Raw genomic sequence first — 23,020 nt, 5'->3', positions numbered from 1 at the left:
AGGAGAGATTGCCATGGATCACATTTTGTTGTGGCTCATTATAATGAAGTGTCCTCCAAGTCCAATAGTCTAACCATGAGATGACAATTGGAGAGAAAAAATGATATTATTGTATTTTTGAAGTTTGACCTTCCTGCTACCATGACTTTGCTGAAACTGTTTTATTATTATTTTAAATATACCATAAATCCTTGCAGTTTTCTGCTGTTGGAGTTCTGATAAGGACATCTAGTGGAAATTATCAGAAGTGCAATAAATAACTTACAGTCTAAAACTACACTGTTTTTAAAGTGAACATAGAATATGATCTCGGTCTCAGGTCTAAAGTATCTGTAATTCAGGCACTGATGTGGTCATCTATAACCCCTTGCAGGACCCCAGTGCCATGCCCCGCCCCACCTCTCAGGACCTGGCTGGATTCTGGGACCTCCTGCAGCTGTCCATCGATGACGTCACCACCAAGTTTGACAAGCTGCAGCAGATGAAGAACAACGACTGGAGGCCCATAGAGAAGAGCCCTGAGAAGAAGGTGGGTAGCACTGAGGTATAGAGAATACAATCTATTCTTATTCTGTTGTCTATAGTGGGTATTCTCAATGACTGGTGAGACACAGACACAGAATTAGAGTCATTGTATTTCTATGGAAACAGATACAGCTACATATCACACAGTCAGAGCCTTATTAGAGAGAGATGTGAGATTACTCAGAGCCACATTGTAGAAGTATGGAGTGGTGCTCTTCATTATGTGAGGTCAAATGCTTCTTATGGCTGCAATCCCGTTAACGGGATCGATATGACAACAGCCAGTGAAAGTGCAGGGCGCCAAATTCAAACAACAGAAATCTCATAATTAAAATTCCTCAAACATACATGTATCTTATACCATTTTAAAGGTAATCTTGTTGTTAATCCCACCAAAGTGTCCGATTTCAAATAGGCTTTACAGCGAAAGCACCACAAACTATTATGTTAGGTCACTGCAAAATCGCAGAAAAACACAGCCATTTTTCCAGCCAAAGACAGGAGTCACAAAAAGCAGAAATAGAGATAAAATGAATCACTAACCTTTGATGATCTTCATCAGATGACACTCATAGGACTTCATGTTACACAATACATATATGTTTTGTTCGATTAAGTTCATATTTATATCCAAAAACCTCAGTTTACATTGGTGCTAAGTTCAGAAATGCCTCCAAAATATCCGGAGAAATTGCAGAGAGCCACGTCAAATAACATAAATACTCATCATAAACTTTGATGAAAGATACATGTTTTACATAGAATTAAAGATACACTTGTTCTTTATGCAACCGCTGTGTCGGATTTCAAAAGCTTTACGGCAAAAGCACAATATTCAATAATCTGAGAACAGCGTTCAGCCACAAAAGGAAGCCATACAGTTACCCGCCAAATTGTGCAGTCAACAAAACTCATAAAAAGCATTCACTTACCTTTGCTGATCTTCGTCGGAATGCACTCCCAGGACTCCCACTTCCACAAGAAATGTTTGTTTTGTTCGGTAATGTCCATCATCATTATTTTTGTTAGCGTGTTTGGTAAACAAATCCAAAGTCAGGAAGCGCATTCACTAAAAGCAGACGAAATGTCAAAATGTTCTGTAACAGTCAGTAGAAACATGTCAAACGATGTATTGAATCAATCTTTAGAATGTTTTTAACATAAATCTTGAATAATGTTCCAACTGGAGAAGTACATTGACTTCAGATGTGCGATGGAACAGAGCTCCCTCTCATGGTCCCTCGCATGGTCAGAGCATGGTCAGGTCATGGTAGACCTGACTAATTCTTGTCTCCTTCGGCATTGAGTTCTGTTATACTCACAGACATAATTCAAACAGTTTTAGAAACTTCAGAGGGTTTTCTATCCAATACTAATAATAATATGCATATATTAGCAACGATGACTGAGGAGCAGGCCGTTTACTCTGGGCACCTCTGTGCACCTTTCATCCAAGCTACTCAATACTGCCCCTGCAGCCATAAGAAGTTAAGCACCACAGGGTGTCTTTGACATGGTGCTTAACTATGCTGATTTATACCACTGGGTGTCATTGACATGGTGCTTAACTATGTTGATTTATACCACTGGGCGTCATTGACATGGTGCTTAACTATGCTGATTTATTTCTAATCACTCAAATGGATGATATGTCAACTACTGCTTATACATGCTGAATTACAGAATAGTTTTTGATACAGTTCAGATTTTGGTCTAGTTCGTCTCTCTTTCTTCATGTGTCCAGTTACCACCTGCCGTACCAAAGAAGTCCATGATCGGGAAGAGAGGCGTGACGCGGGAGAAATCCCTGGATCTTCCAGACCGCCACCGCCAGGAGGCACGCAGGAGGCTGATGGCGGCCAAGCGTGCAGCTTCCTTCCGTCAGAACTCAGTGTCAGAGAGAGCAGACAGCATCGAGATCTATATCCCTGAGGCCCAGACTCGCCTTTGAGAGGACTGGGACAGGGGTCAGGGGTGAGGGGCGTCTCCCCCTTCAGACTTCCCCTCAACTAGACTCTCCTTTAACTAGCCTTTTTCTAGACTATCTACTGTACACTTCCCTCCTTTATCTGTCTCCTCATGACAGTCATCATCTTCTGAGTTCATCTCCACTCCAGTCCTCGCTAAGTACGATATCACAGAACCCCTCATCCATTACCAAATATGTATTAGTAGATGTACAGAACCAGTCAACAGTTTGGACACACCTACTCATTCAAGGGTTTTCTTTATTTTTGCTATGTTATACCTTGTAGAATAATAATGAAGACATCAAAACTATGAAATAACACATATGGAATCATGTAGTAACCAAAAAAGTGTTAAACAAATCAAAATGTATTTTATATTTGAGATTTTTCAAATAGCCACCCTTTGCCTTGATGACAGCTTTGCACACTCTTGGCATTCTCTCAACCAGCTTCAGCTGGAATGCTTTTCCAACAGTCTTGAAGGAGTTCCCACATATGCTGAGCACTTGTTGGCTGCTTTTCCTTCACTCTGCGGTCCAATTAATCCCAAACGATCTCAATCGGGTTGAGGTCAGGGGATTGTGGAGGCCAGGTCATCTGATGCAGCACTCCATCACTCTCCTTGTTGGTCAAGTAGCCCTTACACAGCTTAGAGTTGTGTTGGGTCATTGTCCTGTTGAAAAACAAATCATAATCCCACTAACCGCAAACCAGATGGGATAAAATCAAATCAAATTTCATTGGTCACATACACATGGTCACATACACACAGATGTTAATGTGAGTGTAGCGAAATGCTTGTGCTTCTAGTTCCGACCGTGCAGTAATATCTAACAAGTAATCTAACAATTTCACAGCCCGACAATTACAGCCCGACAGGATGCTCTCGATTGTGCGTCTGTAAAAGTTTGTGAGTGTTTTCGGTGACAAGCCAAATTTCTTCAGCCTCCTGAGGTTGAAGAGGCGCTGTTGCGCCTTCTTCACCACGCTGTCTGTGTGGGTGGACCATTTCAGTTTGTCCGCTCCCTCTGCTGTTTCCTGAAGTCCACGATTATCTCCTTTGTTTTGTTAACGTTGAGTGTGAGGTTATTTTCCTGATACCACACTCCAAGGGCCCTCACCTCCTCCCTGTAGGCCGTCTCGTCGTTGTTGGTAATCAAGTTGAGTTGAGTTGGAGGCGTGCATAGCCATGCAGTCATGGGTGAACAGGGAGTACAGGAGAGGGCTGAGAACGCACCCTTGTGGGGCCCCAGTGTTGAGTATCAAACATTGCTCATATTTCTTGGTTTCCTACCCTTACCACCTGGGGGAGGCCCGTCAGAAAGTCCAGGACCCAATTGCACAGGGTGGGGTCGAGACCCAAGGTCTCGAGCTTAATGACGAGTTTGGAGGGTACTACGGTGTTAAATGCTGAGCTGTAATCGATGAACAACATTCTTACATAGGTATTTCTCTTGTCCAGATGGGTTAGGGCAGTGTGATGGCGATTGCGTCGTCTGTGAACCTTTTGAGGCAGTAAGCAAATTTGAGTGGGTCTAGGGTGTCAGGTAGGGTGGAGGTGATATGATCCTTGACTAGTCTCTCAAAGCACTTCATGATGACGGAAGTGAGTGCTACGGGGCGATAGTTGTTTAGCTCAGTTATCTTAGCTTTCTTGGGAACAGGAACAATGGTGGCCCTCTTGAAGCATGTGGGAACAGCAGACTGAGATAGGGATTGATTGAATATGTCCATAAACACACCAGCTAGCTGGTCTGAGCATGCTCTGAGGACGCGGCTAGGGATGCCGTCTGGGCCGGCTGCCTTGCGAGGGTTAACACTTTTAAATGTTTCACTCGCGGTGATGGAGAGCCCGCAGGTTTTGGTAGCGGGCCGTGTCAGTGGCACTGTATTGTCCTCAAAGCGAGCAAAGAAGTTGTTTAGTTTGTCTGGGAGCAAGATATCAGTGTCCGCGACGGGGCTGGTTTTCTTTTTGTAATCCGTGATTGACTGTAGACCCTGCCACGTACGTCTCGTGTCTGAGCCGTTGAATTACGACTCTACTTTGTCTCTACACTGATGCTTAGCTTGTTTGATTGCCTTGCGGAGGGAATAGTTACACTGTTTGTATTCGGTCATGTTTCCGGTCGCCTTGCCATGATTAAAAGCAGCGTTTCGCGCTTTCAGTTTTCAGTTTCCACTGTTTCTGGTTGGGGAATGTTTTAATAGTCAACATCACCAATGCACTTGCTAATAAACTCGCTCACCGAATCAGCGTATGCATCAATGTTGTTGTCTGAGGCTATCTGGAACATATCCCAGTCCACGTGATCGAAGCACTCTTGAAGCGTGGAATCAGATTGGTCGGACCGTTGAACAGACCTGAGCACGAGCGTTTCCTGTTTTAGTTTCTGTCTATAGGCTGGGAGCAACAAAATGGAGTCGTGGTCAGATTTGCCGAAAGGAGGGCGAGGGAGGAGTAGCAATGATCCAGAATGCTGCCAGCCCGGGTCGCACATTCGATATGCTGATACAATTTAGGGAGCCTTGTTTTCAGATTAACTTTGTTAAAATCCCCAGCTACAGTAAACGCATCCTCAGGATATGTGGTTTCCAGTTTACATAGAGTCCAATGAAGTTCTTTCAGGGCCGTCGAGGTGTCTGCTTGGGGGGGGGATAAACACTGCTGTCATTATAATCAAAGAGAATTCTCTTGGTTGATAATGCGGTCAGCATTTGATTGTAAGGAATTCTAGGTCAGGTGAACAAAAGGACTTGAGTTCCTGTATGTTGTTATGATCACACCACGACTCGTTAGTCATAAGGCATACACCACCGCCCTTCTTCTTACCAGAAAGATGTTTGTTTCTATCTGCGCGATGCATGAAGAAACCGGGTGGCTGTTCCGACTCTGATAACTTATCCCGAGTGAGCCATGTTTCTGTGAAACAGAGAATGTTGCAATCTCTGATGTCTCTCTGGAAGGCAACCCTTGCTCGAATTTTGTCTACCTTGTTGTCAAGAGACTGGACATTGGCGAGTAGTATACTCGGGAGCGGTGGGCGATGTGCCTGTCTACGGAGCCTGACCAGAAGACCGCTCCGTCTGCCCCTTCTGCGACGCCGTTGTTTTGGGTCGCCTACTGGGATCCGATCCATTGTCCTGGGTGGTGGTCCAAACAGAGGATCCGCTTCAGGAAAGTCGTATTCCTGGTCGTAATGTTGGTAAGTTGACGTTGCTCTTATATCCAATAGTTCTTCCCGGCTGTATGTAATAAGACTTAAGATTTCCTGGGGTAACAGTGTAAGAAATAATTCATAAAAAAAAAATACTGCACAGTTTCCTAAGAACGCAACGCGAGATGACCATGTCTGTCGGCGCAATGTTGCTAACTGTTGGCATATCGCTGCAGAATGCTGTGGTAGCCATGCTGGTTAAGTGTGCCTCGAATTCTAAATAAATCACAGACAGTGTCACCAGCAAAGCACCCCACACCATCACACCTCCTCCATGCGGAGATCATCCATTCACCTACTCTGCGTCTCACAAAGACACGGCGGTTGGAACCAATAATCGCAAATTTGGACTCATCAGACCAAAGGACAGATTTCCACCGGTCTAATGTCCAGTGCTCATGTTTCTTGGCCCAAGCAAGTCTCTTCTTATTATTGGTGTCCTTTAGTAGTGGTTTCTTTACAGCAATTTGACCATAAAGGCCTGATTAGGGCTATCTTCTGTATACTGTACCACCCATACCTTGTCCCAACACAACTGATTGGCTCAAACGCATTAAGAAGGAAAGAAACAAATTAACTTTTAACAAGGCACACCTGTTAATTGAAATGCATTCCAGGTGACTACCTCGTGAAGCTGGTTGAGAGAATGCCAAGAGTGTGCAAAGCTGTCATCAAGGCAAAGGGTAGCTGCATTGAAGAATATAAAATATATATTGATGTAACACTTTTTTTGGTTACTACATGATTCCATACGTGTTATTTCATAGTTTTGATGTCTTCACTGTTATTCTACAATGTAGAAATAATAAAGTTAAGAAAAACCCTTGAATGAGTAGGTCTGTCCAAACTTTTGACTGGTACTGTATACATATATAAGAATTGATTCATCATTGGTTTATCTTCTCCTTGGTTTTCCCATGAGTTGTTATTGTTTGTTAGTTTAATAGTGTTACATGACGGAATACACAACTCCAAAAGCTCTCATTGAATCATCCTGGAACGGTAAGTCTGTATTTTTCAAAATTTGCAAAGTGCAGCTTTGAAACCTACCGGCAACTAGAGAGAATGCAAACCCAGTTACAAATTGATGACTCCAACTCCTGGAAACCCCTGCAATTATCCTACTTTTTGTTTCCAATTTTGCTCATAAGCTAACAATCACACATGATTGAAGTGAACCTACTTGAAAGTGCTAGTGCTTGAAATACCTCAACTGTGCATACCACACTGTAGCTTCTGACCAAGGGACAGGTCATCCCTTCTGAAACGTCTGTTTTGTGAAATCACAGTAAGCTCTGGTTTGGTCAATGTTGTCAATGTTGGAAAATGCAGCTTTCTACCAAGACAGGTAGCAGTCAAAGGTTCAAGCGAGCCTCATGGTAGAAAATGTTATTTAAAGATTTCTGAATCAAGCTCATTACCTTTCTCCATTCCAGACTATCCCCTAGAGTTCCCGATACTGTTGACATTTCACATGTAACAACATTTACTTGAAGCAGACAACATGCAAAAAACATTTTTCACATAATATCATTGCAGTGGGGGAAGAAATGCTGTGGAACGTTTGCATAGTTCTTTAGATCAAATATATACGTAGAATAATGCACTTTTGCACTTCTTATAATTCTCTGATTTTAAAGGGAAATGTACAAAGTTCACAACAGTATTGTTGTATTTGAATTGCAAGAGAGGAAATTAGTATTCTTAATCACATGGTTGATTTTTCACCTCGTCTCTCCATCCCTTCCTACATATCATGTCGCATCAAAAAAGTACTTCTGTAATTTTTCCCCTAGATGTCAACCCGGGAATAACAGTTTCTAAAGAAACAACACTCAAACACACAGGAGTGACATATTTTCATTGATGAGAACAAAGCTATCTATTGTTGATTATCTACCAGACACGCGCAGTGTGTGACTGTTTGGGACTGTATCACGTTATTACCTTGTAGCGGTTACTCCAAAAGGTAACCGTTACAAGGTAATAATGTAAAACAGTCCCAGAGTGAAGAGATATGAGGGAAGAATAATGCTTTTTGATCCCCGGCTGATAGCAAAGACATGACAAATGTGAAGTTGGAGAGACTTGAGTTGTTCTCTTGTGTCTGGATGGTACTGTAGGGAATATGAGTCATTGTTAAACTGGGGTTATTTTCCTCTCTCACAGCTCAGACATGCACTCCAGGGGCCTAATATGATTCTGTGATGTAGACGTTGAGGGGACTGTAGGGTCCCTGGGTAATAATCAGACGGAGAATGGCAGTGACCAGGGTATGGATCAGTTCCCATAAGATGCTTGAGGAGGCCTGAAAAGCCCTAGAGCTAGAGTTGTTGGGGTGAGGGATGACGTGTGTTGATTTGAGGGGCACTTTTGGAAATTATTTTTCTGATTCTATGCACTGTAGTGGTTATGAACCAAGTCAGTGGTGTTGCTTTTTATTTAGTCGATCCAGTACTGGTTAAACAATCAATGCAACACTTACAGTAGCACTCTCTTAGCTAATTGATACAGCTCAAGTCTGAAATATCTATTTTTGTGACTGAGAAAATGATGATTGTTTAGTTTTGCTAATAGGCTGCCTACACCTGGCTTCTACTGTAACTGATCTAGAGAGAGAGAGAGGGAGGGAGGTAGGGAGGGGGAGAGGGAGAGAGAGGGAGAGAGAGAGAGAGAGAAATATTTGTTATATTGCAGTCAGTACCTTTCAGCAGACTGGAGTCCCTTTGTGTTCTGTTTGTGTTGGAGGATCGGTCTTGTTGTGGCACTTTGTTGATGGCTTCAAGAACATGGGGTAACTGGAGGGTCACCGCATCTCCAAGTCCACTCGTCTATCGCTCCGTAGAGACATGACCCAACTGTTACCCCCTTAGTGGTCCAACAGTGACAGTGTGGCTCAGCAGGGACACACACACACGCACACACACACATACTTTTATCTCTGTCATCCTAAAAGATCATGTTTTGATAGCCTTGTCCTGGGGGTCAGTTCAATTATAGATGTTTGGGAACAACACAAATCAGATGGACATTATCACTTGTTATGCAGCATATCACAGTTGGTTGCGGGATACAGAAAATAGTTTGATTTTCTTTCAATATCATATCATTTCATCTTTACCTCATTTGAATCAGTTATCTTTCTCTTCCATGGCTTAATTTTGTATCATGACTAGTTAGTGTAGATTAAGCGAGTGTGAATGTGGAAACATTCCTTTCCATTGTGAGTGAAGATCTGGCTTCTGTCTGCATAAATCTATCTGAGTGATGTGATGTCATATCGTTGGAGGGAGGGAACCAACCTAGCCAAAATTACAGTGCTGTAGCTGCAGTGCACCATTGTCTGTCGCGCAGGAAGCCACGATCTGTGTTGGCAGGTTAGCAATGTTCCCCTGCTGTTCCTACAGTTGTACGCAGACAGACGTGCAGCAGTGGCAGAGAAAGACTCACACGGACACATGCTGACCTAGGGGAGGCTGGGATCTCTGCTTTGAAGTCTAACCGCTGTTGTTCCATCATGCTGCAAGGCTGTTCTGTAGTTATAGAATCTGACAGTGGTGGTGAGCTTTTCTCATATACTGTAGTATGTGATGACAGAGAAAGGGGGGCTTACGTAAGTGACATCCCTTAAAGGTCCTTGGAAAGATCAACCAGACAGCCTCAAAGGTCCTTGGAAGCAAAAGTGCTGATGATTGTACTCTACTGCCTCTACTGTTGAAGATGACAGGGTAAAGTACATGGTGATCACAGCACTGTATGGCTTATATATATCTGGTTTGTCTCAATATCAGCCCTGGCATCCCTGGAGGATACACACTCTGACATGATCTCTGCTTCTTTTACAGTGTGTCACTGAAATGACAGAGGTGTGTGTATACTTATATGCAAATTCATCAGGGTTTGTGTGTGTGCGTGCAAGAGTGTGCGTTTGCTTTTATGAGTGTGTGCCAAATATTGTAACTTTCCTTCTCTCTTGTTTGCCTTGATGGGACAGCTGTCCTCTACTTGGTGGTTCCTCCTCTACAGTACAATTTCCAGTTGGATTCCATCCAGACAACCCTCAATACTCATAGAAGCATTATGAATGGTGACATGGCCTAAGGTATGACAAGTAGCCCAGGCAGAGAGCTAGCAACTCAGATTGAAAGCTCAGATTCAATCTAACCACAATGGCTTTAGCAGCATATTCATGCATAACTTAGATTTTTTTTCAATTCTTTATATGTCTGTGTGATGAGTGTTTGAAAGGTCGAGGAAAAAAAAAGTGGAATACAAAAATGTACAAGGAGGATCGGAGGAGTTATAGTGGATGTTCAGTATTGAAAAGCATGCTGCATATGTTTTACTACCATTCCATTTATGAGAAGAATTCGTTCTGTGCTCTGCATTTGAATTACTCATTATAGAGTTACATTTTATACATACCACTACCAGTGCCATTTATAGAATAACAAATTGTGCCATATTCTAAAATCGTATTCTCAATCCTGCCACAGACAACCATTGGTTCTCTACTGTTGGTTAACCTTAGTACAGATCTATTTAGGGTAAGCTGCCTACATTTGTTGTACCTGTAAGTATAACAGTGCCAATTTAGTCCATTAGATGGCGCCCAAGTTCTTTTTTTCAGTTATTAATGTATAATTATTTTTAACATGGGATTTATAATATTGTTTTCCCTTGATTTATTACACCATATCCTTTCCATGCCCACATATTATTTCCACTGTATGTCCAAATGGGTAACCCTTGCAGAACACACACAACCAGACAGTTCTAGTCATTCAGCTATAACCAGACAAACAATGAGACCCTGTGTTTTTCCAGGCTTTAATCAAATCAAGTCAAATGTCTATGGGACATAGTGTCAGCTGGTGTGGTTGAGGGTGTAAAATGACTGCTCATTGGGTATGAATTCAGAAGGAAACAAAGTCTCTGGTAAATGTGGCATGTAGTTTGTTTTACATTTGATTTATTTTGTCATCTTCATTTTGACTATAGATAAAACAGTCTGAAACTGATACCACAGATTAAAGTAGTATTTTGTTTAGTTTCATTCTAATGAAGGCAGCAGAAAAATAACTGCAATATTCTTTAAGCAAATGTAGAACCCCCACCTACTGTACTTTACCTCTTTCCCCAACATGTTTCATCGGTGACTAGGACAGTTCCTCTTCATCGATAGCCACACTACTGGTTTGGCCTTGTTTTGTCTATCTGCTTTGGAACACTACTATTTATGAGGGGTCTTTTTCTTGGCAACATCGTGGAGAAAACACGAAGATGACACTTCCTGGATCTCGGAAAGTGAAATGACTAGACAAATTCAAAAGGTAGTTATTTAGCTAAACTATTTTCATCTCTTGTATATCATATCTATAGTGAGGATGAATATAATGCCAAATATTATTTATTTGTAAAGAAATATATATAATAAATATATTAATATATGATATATGCCTCATTGAAACAATTTTTTGGGCTTTTACTTGTGTTTTGTTATCAATTTGTTACTTTGTTCGGGTTATTTTGATAAACTGTTGTGATAGCATGCAAAATACTGATACTGAATGTATGATTTGTTTATTCATTGTCTTTTTGTATTGACACTGTTACATTGATATTTGTATTTATTCACCTGTTCAGCAAAGATGCATTTATATGTTTTATATGTTGAAATGTTTACTGATTTTGTCGTTGTTCTTTTTTAAAATCTCTGTTATTTTAAACACATCACAACTGCATTTATTTTTTTTACAAACATTTTTCAAATTAACACTTTGAAGATTTTGCCTCTTAAAAGTAGTTTAATCATTGCTGATATCATCTGATGTAAATACTTCTGCAATTAATTTTTTGATGAAAAACATTTAAAAGTTTGAGAGGGACTGGGTGGTGTCTCATTATTTGCTTTTCTTTACTCCATTTAAACTAGTAAATAGGCTGTGGCAGTGTAATTCAATAATTCACTAATTACTGATCTATATGACAACAATACCTCAAACATTGCAGATGAGATGCCACCACATGATTTAGGGATTAATAACATGATGTTCTCAGGGCCAATAGAAACACAGTAATACACTTGCCTGAGTAGTGTTGACCAATAGGAGAGCAGGGAAACTCATAGGGTGGGACTTCCTGTTTTCTTGCCAGGGCCAATAGAAACACAGTAATACACTTGCCTGAGTAGTGTTGACCAATAGGAGAGCAGGGAAACTCATAGGGTGGGACTTCCTGTTTTCTTGCCAGGGCCAATAGAAACACAGCAATACACTTGCCTGAGTAGTGTTGACCAATAGGAGAGCAGGGAAACTCATAGGGTGGGATTTTCAGTTTTCTTGCTAGCGACCAAATTGATCTCAGTGGCTGCACTGCATGGGGGATATGCCATTGCAGATTAGGAGACAGCAGCTGGCAATGAATTATTGGGTCAACCTACAGGGACATGGGGTGTCTCATCCTGCGAAAGGGATTTTACATGCATGCTGGGAACATGAGCGAAGACAGAATACAAGTTTTGGGTGGGTGGGTAAAACCCAGGCGAAGGAGATGGGACTGTATTGAAGGGAGTTTAGTCCAACGGTGGCTATTCCTGTAAATCCACCATGGCTACTCCCGCCTCCAGTAGTTGATCTAGAAGTATTGAAGAGACTACAGAACGATAGGGAGGGTGTTGATCCATCTGAATTGTTTAAGAGACGTCTGGATACTGTGTATCAGGATTTTGTGGCCATTTACACAGATGGTTTGAAAGATCCAAGTACAGGATGTTCTGGGTCAGCATTTGTAGAGCAGGAATGTGGGGTGGCAGTCAGGAAACGTATTACAGATCATCTGGCTGTATATACGGCAGAGCTGATGGCCATACTATTGGCCTTGCAGTGGGTGGAGGAAGTCAAGCCAGACAGAGAAGTTATTTGCTCTGATTCATGTGCAGTGTTGATGAGTCTACAGTCATTTACTTCACATAGCAGATCATACCTGCTTTACGAGGTGCTACAAACCCATGGCAGGATTAGGCAGATAGTATACAGATAAGATGTACATGGGTCCCAGCATATGTGAGGGTGGAGGGGAACGAGGCTGTTGATGTACTGGCTCAACAAGCACTTCGTAGCGGGGATGTTGATGTTGTAGTTTCCATGAGCAAGGCAGAGGAAAAAAGCCTGATATGGACAGTGATGGTGCAGTGGAATAGAGATACTAAGGGCAGGCATTTATTTCAAGTACAGAGGAAAGTCGTGGAGGTGAGGACGGCAGGAAGGAACAGAAGAAAGGAGGCTATTTTTTCAAGATTAAGGGTGGGACACAGCCGGTTGAATAAAACCTTAAATGTGATAGGAAAGCATCCAACAGGAAAGTGTGATTATTGTCAGGAAACAGAGACAGTGGAGCATGTACTGACACAGTGTGGACAGTATCAGAGGGAAAGAGAGAGGCTGAGATCTAGTATGAGGGAGAAGGGGATACAGGAAATTAGTTTAAAGAGTATATTGAGTAGAACATCATTAGATATAATCTCAAATATTTTGTTATATTTTTTAAGAGCAACGGGGCTGACAGGTAGAATTTAGTTTCTCCCTGTCTTTGGCCAACACTCTAGTACAGTAGGTGGCGGTAATGCAGCATAACGTTGGATGACAACCGCCGATACACCCCACCGAAGAAGAAGAAGAAGAAGCCCAAATTGATAACAAACCCGCTGCTGATCGGATGGAATATCTTTGATTTCACAGTAGTACACACTGATGTTTGCCAATAATGAACAAATAAGGTAACACATTCTTATGCTTTGTAGGACAAAAACTACTTATTGCTACAATGGCGACGACTAGCCACAAACAGCTGTTTGTTTTGTGTCAGTACATTCTGTTCTGATACAGTTGAGAAACAGCCTGCAACAATGTTGCAGCTAAGGTATCGCAATTGTGCCTGAGTGGAACAATGTTACAGTCAACAGAGTGTAAACAATGTTGTAATGTTTCAGTTTTTAGTAAACCTTCCTCCTTTTCTCGCTTCCATCTAACCACGTTTCTAACTGATTTTGCCACGTTGTTGCATTTATCAGATTTAATTTAATTTGACACACCATGGTAAGACGAAAAAAGGTGCCCGATATCTTATGTTATCGTCTGTCAAACGAAATAAGATGTGAAGTCACTCACTTCTCCCGTCTTGTGCCTCGGTGTTATTTCAAACAGACGGTAGTTAATACACCGACATCACTTATCTTGGGTCAACAATAACTGATCATGTTTTTGGCTACATATAGAGAGTCATTTTCAAACGCCATCTAGCAAATGTTGACATGTCATAACTATTTTATGAACATTGACCAATGTGTTTTGGCTTTAATTCCTGTTGCAGGGTGGTTGATGACTAACCCATGAGATCTTTCAGTGATCACAGGGTCACTCAACTCTGTGAGACCTTCAACAGACATAATCCATCCATCCACTCACACAAACCAACATGATCTCCGAGCAGGCCAGCACCCTGCCGGCATTCAAGGGCCCCGGTGACCCCAGTCCGGGCTACTTCTCCTGGGGCCTTCGCTTCCAGGTCATCGGCCTGGGCTTTGCCTTCTACACGGCCGTGTTCCTCCTCTCCCACCTGGTGTCCATGGCTCTCTCCCAGACCTACCGCTCTCTGCTGGCTAAGGAGAAGGTGTTCTGGAACCTGGCGACCACACGGGCCGCGTTTGGCCTCCAGAGCACGGTGGCGGGCCTACGGGCGCTGACCGAGGAGTCGGCCGTGTCCAGGGACAGGGTCAGAGGTCAGGAGGACTGGTCTTGGTTCACTGTGCTCACAGCCACAGGCTTCTTTCTGTTTGAGAATGTGGCGCTGCATGCCTCCAGTGTGGTGTTCAGGGCTTTCGACCTTCCCCTGGCCGCCCATCATTTCTTTGCCCTGTCAGGGTTTGCTGGGGCGGTGGTCTGGGACTCACTAGGACATTACCTGCCCATGGTCACTCTGCTGCTGGAGATGAGCACACCCTTCACCTGCATCTCCTGGATGTTACTAAAGGTAAAGGAGTGTTTGTGTCTGTCTGGTGTCTTTCACCATATTCTCTATACAGTATGTTACTGTTTTGTTGATTGACTCCATTTGTGACACTGTACTGTAAGCTTATTCATTTTCTTATAGTTCAGTTGTTTTACTGGTGGGCTAGACATAAAAAGGACAGATGGATTTCAATTCCCCTTTTCTGTTTACATACTCAACACTGAGACCAGCACCTTGACATGATTTGCAACGATGATGAATGTACAGATGGCCATTTTGAGAAAGGGGAATTTCTAGGCAAAAATAGACCCAAGTCGGCCTCCCGAGCGGCGCAGTGGTCTAAGGCACTGCTAGCTGTGTCATTAGAGATTCTGGGTTCGAGTCCAGGCTCTGTCGCAGCTGGCTGCGACCTGGAGACTCATGGGGTGGCGCACAATTGGCCCAGCGTCGTCCGGGTTAGGGGAGGGTTTGACCGGCAGGGATGTCCTTGTCCCATCGCGCACTAGCGACTCCTGTGGTGGGCCGGGTGCAGTGCACGCTGACACGGTGGCCAGGTGTAGCACATTGGTGCGGCTGCCTTCTGGGTTAAGTGAGCATTGTGTCAAGAAGCAGTACGGCTTGGTTGGGTTGTGTTTCGGAGGCTCTCGACCTTCGCCTCTCCCGTGTCCTTATGGGAGTTGCAGTTATGAGACAAGACTGTAACTATTAATTGGGAAGAAAAAGGAGTAAAAAAAATAACAAAATAGACAAAAGTCACATGAGATTTCACGTCACTTCAGAAAGTATTCTCAAAGTGGGATTAAAATGGATTTAATTGTAACTTTTGGTCAACGGTCTACAAAAAATACTCAGTAATGTCAGTGGAAGTAAAGTTCTAAGATTTATGAAAAATTTAAAAGAAACATCTAATTTTCAGGACCCTGTCTTTCAAAGATAATTCGTAAAAAGCCAAATAACTTCACAGATCTTCATTGTAAAGGGTTTAAACACTGTTTCCCATGCTTGTTCAATGAACCATAAACAATTAATTAACTGTGGAACGGTCGTTAAGACACTAACAGCTTACAGACGGTAGGCAATTAAGGTCACAGTTATGAAAACTTAGGACACTAAAGAGGTATTTCTACTGACTCTGAAAAACACAAAAAGAAAGATGCCCAGGGTACCTGCTCATCTGCGTGAACGTGCTTTAGGCATGCTGCAAGGAGGAATGAGGACTGCAGATGTGGCCAGGGCAATAATTTGCAATGTCCGTACTGTGAGACGCCTAAGAAAGCGCTACAGGACGGACAGCTGATCGTCCTCGCAGTGGCAGACCACGTGTATCAACACCTGCACAGGATCGGTACATCCGAACATAACACATGCAGGACAGGTACAGGATGGCAACAACAACTGCCCGAGTTACACCAGGAACGCACAATCCCTCCATCAGTGCTCAGACTGTCCACAATAGGATGAGAGAGGCTGGACTGAGGGCTTGTAGGCCTGCTGTAAGGCAGGTCCTCACCAGACATCACCGGCAACAATGTTGCCTATGTGTACAAACCCACCGTCGCTGGACCAGACAGGACTGGCAAAAAGTGCTCTTCACTGACGAGTTGCGGTTTTGTCTCACATTTATCGTCGAAGGAATGAGCGTTACACCGAGGCCTGTACTCTGGAGCGGGATTGATTTGGAGGTGGAGGGTCCATCATGGTCTGGGGCGGTGTGTCACAGCATCATCGGACTGAGCTTGTTGAGATTGCAGGCAATCTCAACGCTGTGTGTTACAGGGAAGACATCCTCCTCCTTCATGTGGTACCCTTCCTGCAGGCTCATCCTGACATGACCCTCCAGCATGACAATGCCACCAGCCATACTGCTCGCTCTGTGTGTGAATTCCTGCAAGACAGGAATGTCAGTGTTCTGCCATGGCCAGTGAAGAGCCTGGATCTCAATCCCATTGAGCACGTCTGGAACCTGTTGGATCGGAGGGTGAGGGCTAGGGCCATTCCCCCCCAGAAATGTCCGGGAACTTGCAGGTACCTTGGTGGAAGAGTGGGGTAACATCTCACAGCAAGAACGGGCAAATCTGGTGCAGTCCATGAGGAGGAAATGCACTGCAGTACTTAATGCAGCTGGTGGCCACACCAGATACTGACTATTACTTTTGATTTTGACCCCCCCCCCCCCTCCCCCCTTTGTTCAGGGACACATTATTCCATTTCTGTTAGTCACATGTCTGTGGAACTTGTTCAGTTTATGTCTCAGTTGTTGAATCTTATGTTCATACAAATATTTACACATGTTAAGTTTGCTGGGGGAAAAACGCAGTTGACAGTGAGAGGACGTTTCTTTTTTTAGTGAGTTTATATAAAATAAAACACTCATATATTTTGATAAGAAAGATTGCCATAGATTTTCAAGCCTAGTTTAAGTCAAAATTGTAACTAGGCCACTCAGAAATATTCAATATCATCTTGGTAAGCAACTCCAATGTAGATTTGGCCTTGTGTTTTAGGTTATTGTCCTGCTGAAAGGTGAATTTGTCTCCCAGTGTCTGTGGGAAAGCAGATTGAACCAGGTTTTCCTCTTAAGATTTTGCCTGTGCTTAGCTGTATTGTTTATTTTTATCAACAAAAAAAACTCCCTAGTCCCTGCCGATGAGAAGCATACCCATAACATGATGCAGCCGCCACCATGCTTGAAAATATGAAGAATGGTACTCTGTGATGTGTTGGATTTGCCTCTAACATAACACTTTGTATTCAGGAGAAAAAGTTTGTTTCTTTGCCACATATTTAGCAGTTTTACTTTAGTGCCTTGTTGCAAACAGGATGCATGTTTTGGAATATTTTTATTCTGTACAGTCTTCACTTTTTTTTCTCTGTCATTTAGGTTAGTATTGTGGACTAACTACAATGTTGCTGAGCCATCCTCACTTTTCTCACAACTATTAAACTATGTAACTGTTTTAAAATCCTCATTGGCCACATGGTGAAATCCCTTAGCAGTTGCCTTCCTCTCCGGTGACTGAGTCAGGAAGGACGCCTGTATCTTTGTATTCTCTGGGTTTATTGATACACCATCCAAAGCCTGATTTTATAACTTCACCGTGCTCAAATTAATATTCAGTGTCAGATTTATTTTTACACATCTACCAGTAGTTACCCTTCTTTATGAGACATTGGGAAACCTTCCTGGTCTTTGATTGAATCTGTGCCTGAAATTCACTACTTGATTGAGGGACCTTACAATTATCTGTATGTGTGGGGTACAGAGAAGTGGTAGTCATTTCAAAATCATGTTAACAACTATTATTGAACACAGAATGAGTAGATGCTACTTATTATGTGAATGTTCACTCCTGGACTTATGTAGGCTTCCCATAACAAAGATGTTGAATACTTGTTGACTCAAGACATTTCAGTTTTAGATTTTTTTATTAATTACTTTGTGAAGGCACTGTACATTGTTATAGATGACGACGGCCCCAAACACTGTGACAGTCTTTATCCCCTGCCCAATCCGTACAAGTATCTGTTTTCTCTCCCCTCCAGGCGGGCTGGGCGAGGACGCTATTCTGGAAGGCCAACCAGTGGGTGATGATCCACATGTTCCACTGCCGCATGGTGCTCACGTACTACATGTGGTGGGTGAGCTGGAGCCACTGGGGGGAGATGAACATGTACGTAGCTCTGCCCCAGCGCATCCTCTTCTACACCGGCCTGGCCCTGCTCACAGTGATCATCAACCCCATCTGGACACACAAGAAGACCATGCAGCTCCTCAACCCTGTCGACTGGAACTTCAGCAACAAGCCGCCGCCCAATGGCCCCAGTGGGGAGCAGAAGGAGAAAACTCATGAGAGATAAACAAGCCAAGAACTGTGAACCTGTTTGGAGAGTTATGGGGCTCTTTTACTATGCTAGGAGAGGAAGGGTGATTAATTTCTCACAAACTCTTTAGCTTTTAGTGCTTGAGATGTTTTGAAGATTTCAAGTTGAACTAAACTACTGTTTTTTGAAAGGTTCTCAGTACAGGTTTTAGGTCTGCTGTGTCTCTACAAGATGTGGATGAAAGGGCTTCTTGCTCTTGGACTTTAGAACCTAGCTGGGTTCTGAAAGGAGATGTCACTGACGACAAGAAATCATCTCACAGTATTATTGTCTTTGCTTGACTTTGGTTATAATTTGCTGTTTTGATTAGTGTTGTTTTATTGCGAAGGAGTGCAGATGAGAAAGGTATATTATTGTTCTGTTTACATTGTTCAGCTTCCAGCATGAAGGTGTGAATGTGTTAGTTAACCTCTCTGGAATGGGGTGTTGCCTGGTTTGAAGTGCCCTGAGGCACCAGTGGTATTTGCACTTACAGGCACAGTGTGTGGTCACTCAACCACTGTGCTGAGTACAGATAGGTCCATGAGGCAGCAGATTTACTGGCTGAGAACAAACAGTGACAGCCTGGAGACTGGGTCATTGGTTCTGGCAGATCACAAGTCATTGGAAGGCAAGCAACTTTGTTCTGTATGGTACAAAACGCTTCCTGACTTGCTTGAGATTAGACTGTAATGTGTGCCGGTAGAGTTGCATGCTCTAATGTCATCTTTATCAATTCATCTCATCTTGTAGACATGGTTCCTGTGCTCTGTGGCTGTCAGTGTAGTATCTTTGAAAGTGGGGTTGACTTGATGCACGTAGACTGTAATACTAAGACAGTGGATGGATGCTAAGGGAGCTACCAGAAGCATTACTGTTTTCAAAGGAGCAACTGTAGGGAGTAGACTAATAACAAGCACCACCGTGCAGGCCAAACAGACGGTCATGTTGCTTCCCTTTGTAACGTAACTAGTCTACCACTGATCTGCCTGGAAATGAAGTTAGGGGTTAATACTTTATGGGTAATCTCTTTAGTCTCCTTTATGTTACCTATCTCATTGGACCTTCTGTATGCCTGCAAATTAGTTTCAGTGGACAATTAAATCAGGTTGAGTCATGTGAGACGGAGTGAGTGAGTTTGAACCCTTATCCTGGTCATTTGTGTACAAATATGTATTTCATGAATATTCTTATGGAAAACTCAGTCCTGCAGTCTAGCATTGAGTTCTTTGGAGTCAACTCACCCACATTGAGCTGCTTCCAGAACGCCCTACTTGTATCTCACAAAGGCTCTTTTGTGTAAAAATGTATTTATTTTTTTACAAATCGGTATTACGTTAGTCACAGATCCTAGAACTAAGGCCCCCTATAGGTTATAAATGATAAAGTATAATAAGTAATTCACATGGGAAAACCTCAACAACATCCATGACATTATTTTAAGTCTTAATAGCTGACGACAGAGACTCAGACGGCCAAGACAGTAAAGCCCACACTGAGAAAAAGGGGCCATAGGTATTTATTTTATATCTTTTTTTAACAAAATATTATTCAAATTGATGCAGGACTAAGGGCCTTTATTAAAAACATAATTAACCTTAACTTTACTAGTTTGACTAATATTTTGAATTCAGGATTTATTATTACCGTTATGAATTAAGCCTTGTTGTTCGTTCAAAACGTTTGACAGTGGTACTCATGACACCATGGTGATATGTGGCATTGGTCCTTAATGGGAAGATGACTACTTATCAAGGGTGACAAGTCATTGTGGCACAGTTCCATTTGTTTCACTAGTTCTTTCCTCTAGGTCCTAGCCTATGACCTAGACCTTCGGTGTTCTTTATGGTTTCTAGACCTGATGCAAATATGTATGTTATGTTTTTCCACCTAATTCTTTTCAACTTCAATTTAAACTATTAAAACTTTTCTGAACTAAAATTGGCACAGTGTTGGATTTCCTTATTTAAATAGCTGTTACATTTCTCCTCAAGAAACCATTATGTGATGCATACTGACACATTGGTACTGTCAGACTCTCAGAGTATTCACTATAACATGAAATGCCAATAAAACCTTTAACATCAACAGTATCTTGTAGTTTAGTAGAAAATGTATTTTATTTCTGCCTGAACTTCTCACCTACAAACACCTCGTTATGTCATGCAACATGGTCCACAGTTGGTCCCTCTATCGGAGACTAGCTTCCTGAAATAAGGATTGTTATGAAAACTATTGATACCGCTGATCAATTCTGTGCATAACACTTGATGCAGTATGTTATTCCTCTGCTAGAAATGTCAATATTAAAATATCTAATACACAAGTCAGATGCATTTTACCATCACATTTAACCTTATGCTAATTATCAGTGCTGGTCCCTAGATGAGCATTACACTACACAATAATAAAGAATTTACAATGTATCACGTTGATCATCTGTTAGTGAATTTTTGCATGTAATTCTCAAACTTGAACTTTTCCATCAGTTCTGTTAAAAGTGTCAGATGTAATCTATCTTTATTCTGTCATGTCCCAATGTCTGGAGTGACATCAGAGTGACCCACAGCACTCTGAGCCACTCCACGGCTTCTCCTTGAATCCTCTTTGGCCTCTGAAGTCAGACACTCAAATGGAAGTCAGAGAGACCATTCTAGATTCAAGGAGCAGGGTTCCAGAACTATGTGATCCAAACCAGTAGTCAGATGCTGGTAGTTATGTCTGGGAGCTGTATCCAGAGCTTCCAAGAGACAGGGTATCAGATCTGCCATCTCCACTCACTGGGGAACAACAAGGAAACTAACAGTATGTGGTGGTTTGCCTTTTATCAAATCACTGAAACAACAGCTATACCTCAACACAACGATGGTGCCATCTGTGAAAGTTACAAGGGAATCAATGGTGGGTTTTTAGATACAATCTAGGCATATTCTTTTGGAATTTAGAATCAAGATGTGCTGCGCATTGTTGCATGTTCTTTTTCTTCCATGCTGGGTTGACGGTGAGGTGGTGGAACATATAAATCAAACATGGTGTAGGGAGAGATGTGCTTTACCAAGGTAGACAGGAATACTGGAAGTAGCTGTTTATTTTAAATTGTGTATGAGCTAAAGTCTACAATTCCCGTCTAAAGAGGAAAACGGCAAATTAAGGAGAAAATAAAAGAAAACAGTCTGTTGTCTCCTCCTTTTCATAAAAACAGGAAATACTTTAGATTAAAAAACAATATGGTGGAAGCGCATTAAGCTGGCTTTCACTGTCTGATCAGAGAAATGGAGGAGAGGACACAAGACGAGGAGATGACTGCTACACAATTGCTACATTGGTTAATGTTACAAGGTTAATTAGAATAATACTCACCTTCTGGAGGAAGAAACTGATTGCTCCATGCTCTTCTTATTGGCATCGATCCACTCACTGTGGAACAACACAACAACACCTTCACGGATACTTTTTTGTAATTAAATCTTTCTTTCACATCATGACCAGTAGAATTGTATGAAAACAATGTTTTGAGAAATCCTCAAGTATATATAGTTATGAACAAGTTTTAGCATTGCATAACATGTCCTATATTTGAACTCTCAATTCGATCATACAGGTATGCCTTCAAAATGGAATCCAATGCAATGGAGAGGAGTTGAGGACAGTAGAGGAAGACATGATGTAACACACTTGCTGCAAACATTTCTGTTACAGGATTAACCAGAATAATAGTCCCTTTCTGGAGGAAACAACTGGTTGCTCCCTGTTCTCCTTATTGCTGCTGGTACTGCCCTCCACCTCTTCTTGACATTTGAGTACCTGTCCTTTTCATTTGGCTGAAACACTTTTGTGTTTCCTTCCACCTCCTCTCTCTTCTCCAGCAGTTCTTCCCTGTTCTCATTGTTAAGAACATGATATCTGTTTCCACATTTCTCAACAAGCCACTGGAGGGCCTCCCCTTCACTCTCTTCTTCTGTGTTTCTCAGCGAATGAATCATTATTATACATAGAATATCAATTGTAGACATTGTTATGTGTTTGTGTTGTTTGTCATTTTTTTAAGTCTCCTGTGTCATCAAGATCATCTCTACCTAAATGGCATTTTATCATCTGTACATCTTCCCCTCCCTCTTTTCTTGTGCTGCTTAACATGTTGACCTTCACAGTCTGCTCTACTGTGTCACACTCAACAAAAAGTAGATTATGCAGCAGTGGTCTACTTATTATGTAGCGAGGGAGTGTAATTCTGTTCATCTCTAGTGTGTGTACACAAACGACAAAGTCTGATTTCCTCATATACACTCATATCTTGTTTGATAAGTGAGGGCCATTAACAACAAAAATCATCCGGTATTATGACACTCAGTCTGCTCTCTTTAAAGAAACCTGCATTTTGCATGACTTTGCAGACTCTGGTACATTGATAAAATAGAGTTAGTATATAAAAACTATTTT

At 42.2% G+C, this 23,020-nt stretch overlaps 2 protein-coding genes across 2 annotated transcripts in view; both read left to right on the top strand.

Annotated features, from left to right (window-relative positions):
* Positions 1 to 2,785, top strand: part of dlgap2a (discs, large (Drosophila) homolog-associated protein 2a) — a 232,481-nt gene extending 229,696 nt beyond the window's left edge. The window contains exons 13-14 of the mRNA XM_071366369.1: positions 374 to 529; positions 2,270 to 2,785. Coding sequence (XP_071222470.1) covers positions 374 to 529; positions 2,270 to 2,476 — 363 coding nt within the window. The 3' untranslated portion in view covers positions 2,477 to 2,785. The remainder of the gene's footprint in view (positions 1 to 373; positions 530 to 2,269) is intronic.
* A 10,580-nt stretch (positions 2,786 to 13,365) lies between these two features.
* Positions 13,366 to 20,524, top strand: cln8 (CLN8 transmembrane ER and ERGIC protein). Its single transcript, XM_071366366.1, has 3 exons — positions 13,366 to 13,487; positions 14,081 to 14,740; positions 18,263 to 20,524. Exons 2-3 carry the CDS (start codon positions 14,186 to 14,188, stop codon positions 18,575 to 18,577), a joined length of 870 nt encoding a protein of 289 aa, XP_071222467.1. The 5' UTR covers positions 13,366 to 13,487; positions 14,081 to 14,185; the 3' UTR covers positions 18,578 to 20,524.
* Positions 20,525 to 23,020: the final 2,496 nt, after the last annotated feature.

Source organism: Salvelinus alpinus, chromosome 25, assembly GCF_045679555.1.
Source record: "Salvelinus alpinus chromosome 25, SLU_Salpinus.1, whole genome shotgun sequence".
Taxonomy (NCBI): Eukaryota; Metazoa; Chordata; class Actinopteri; order Salmoniformes; family Salmonidae; genus Salvelinus; species Salvelinus alpinus.
The sequence above is the reverse complement of the archived record's forward strand: the minus strand, read 5'-3'. Positions and strand labels throughout refer to the sequence as shown.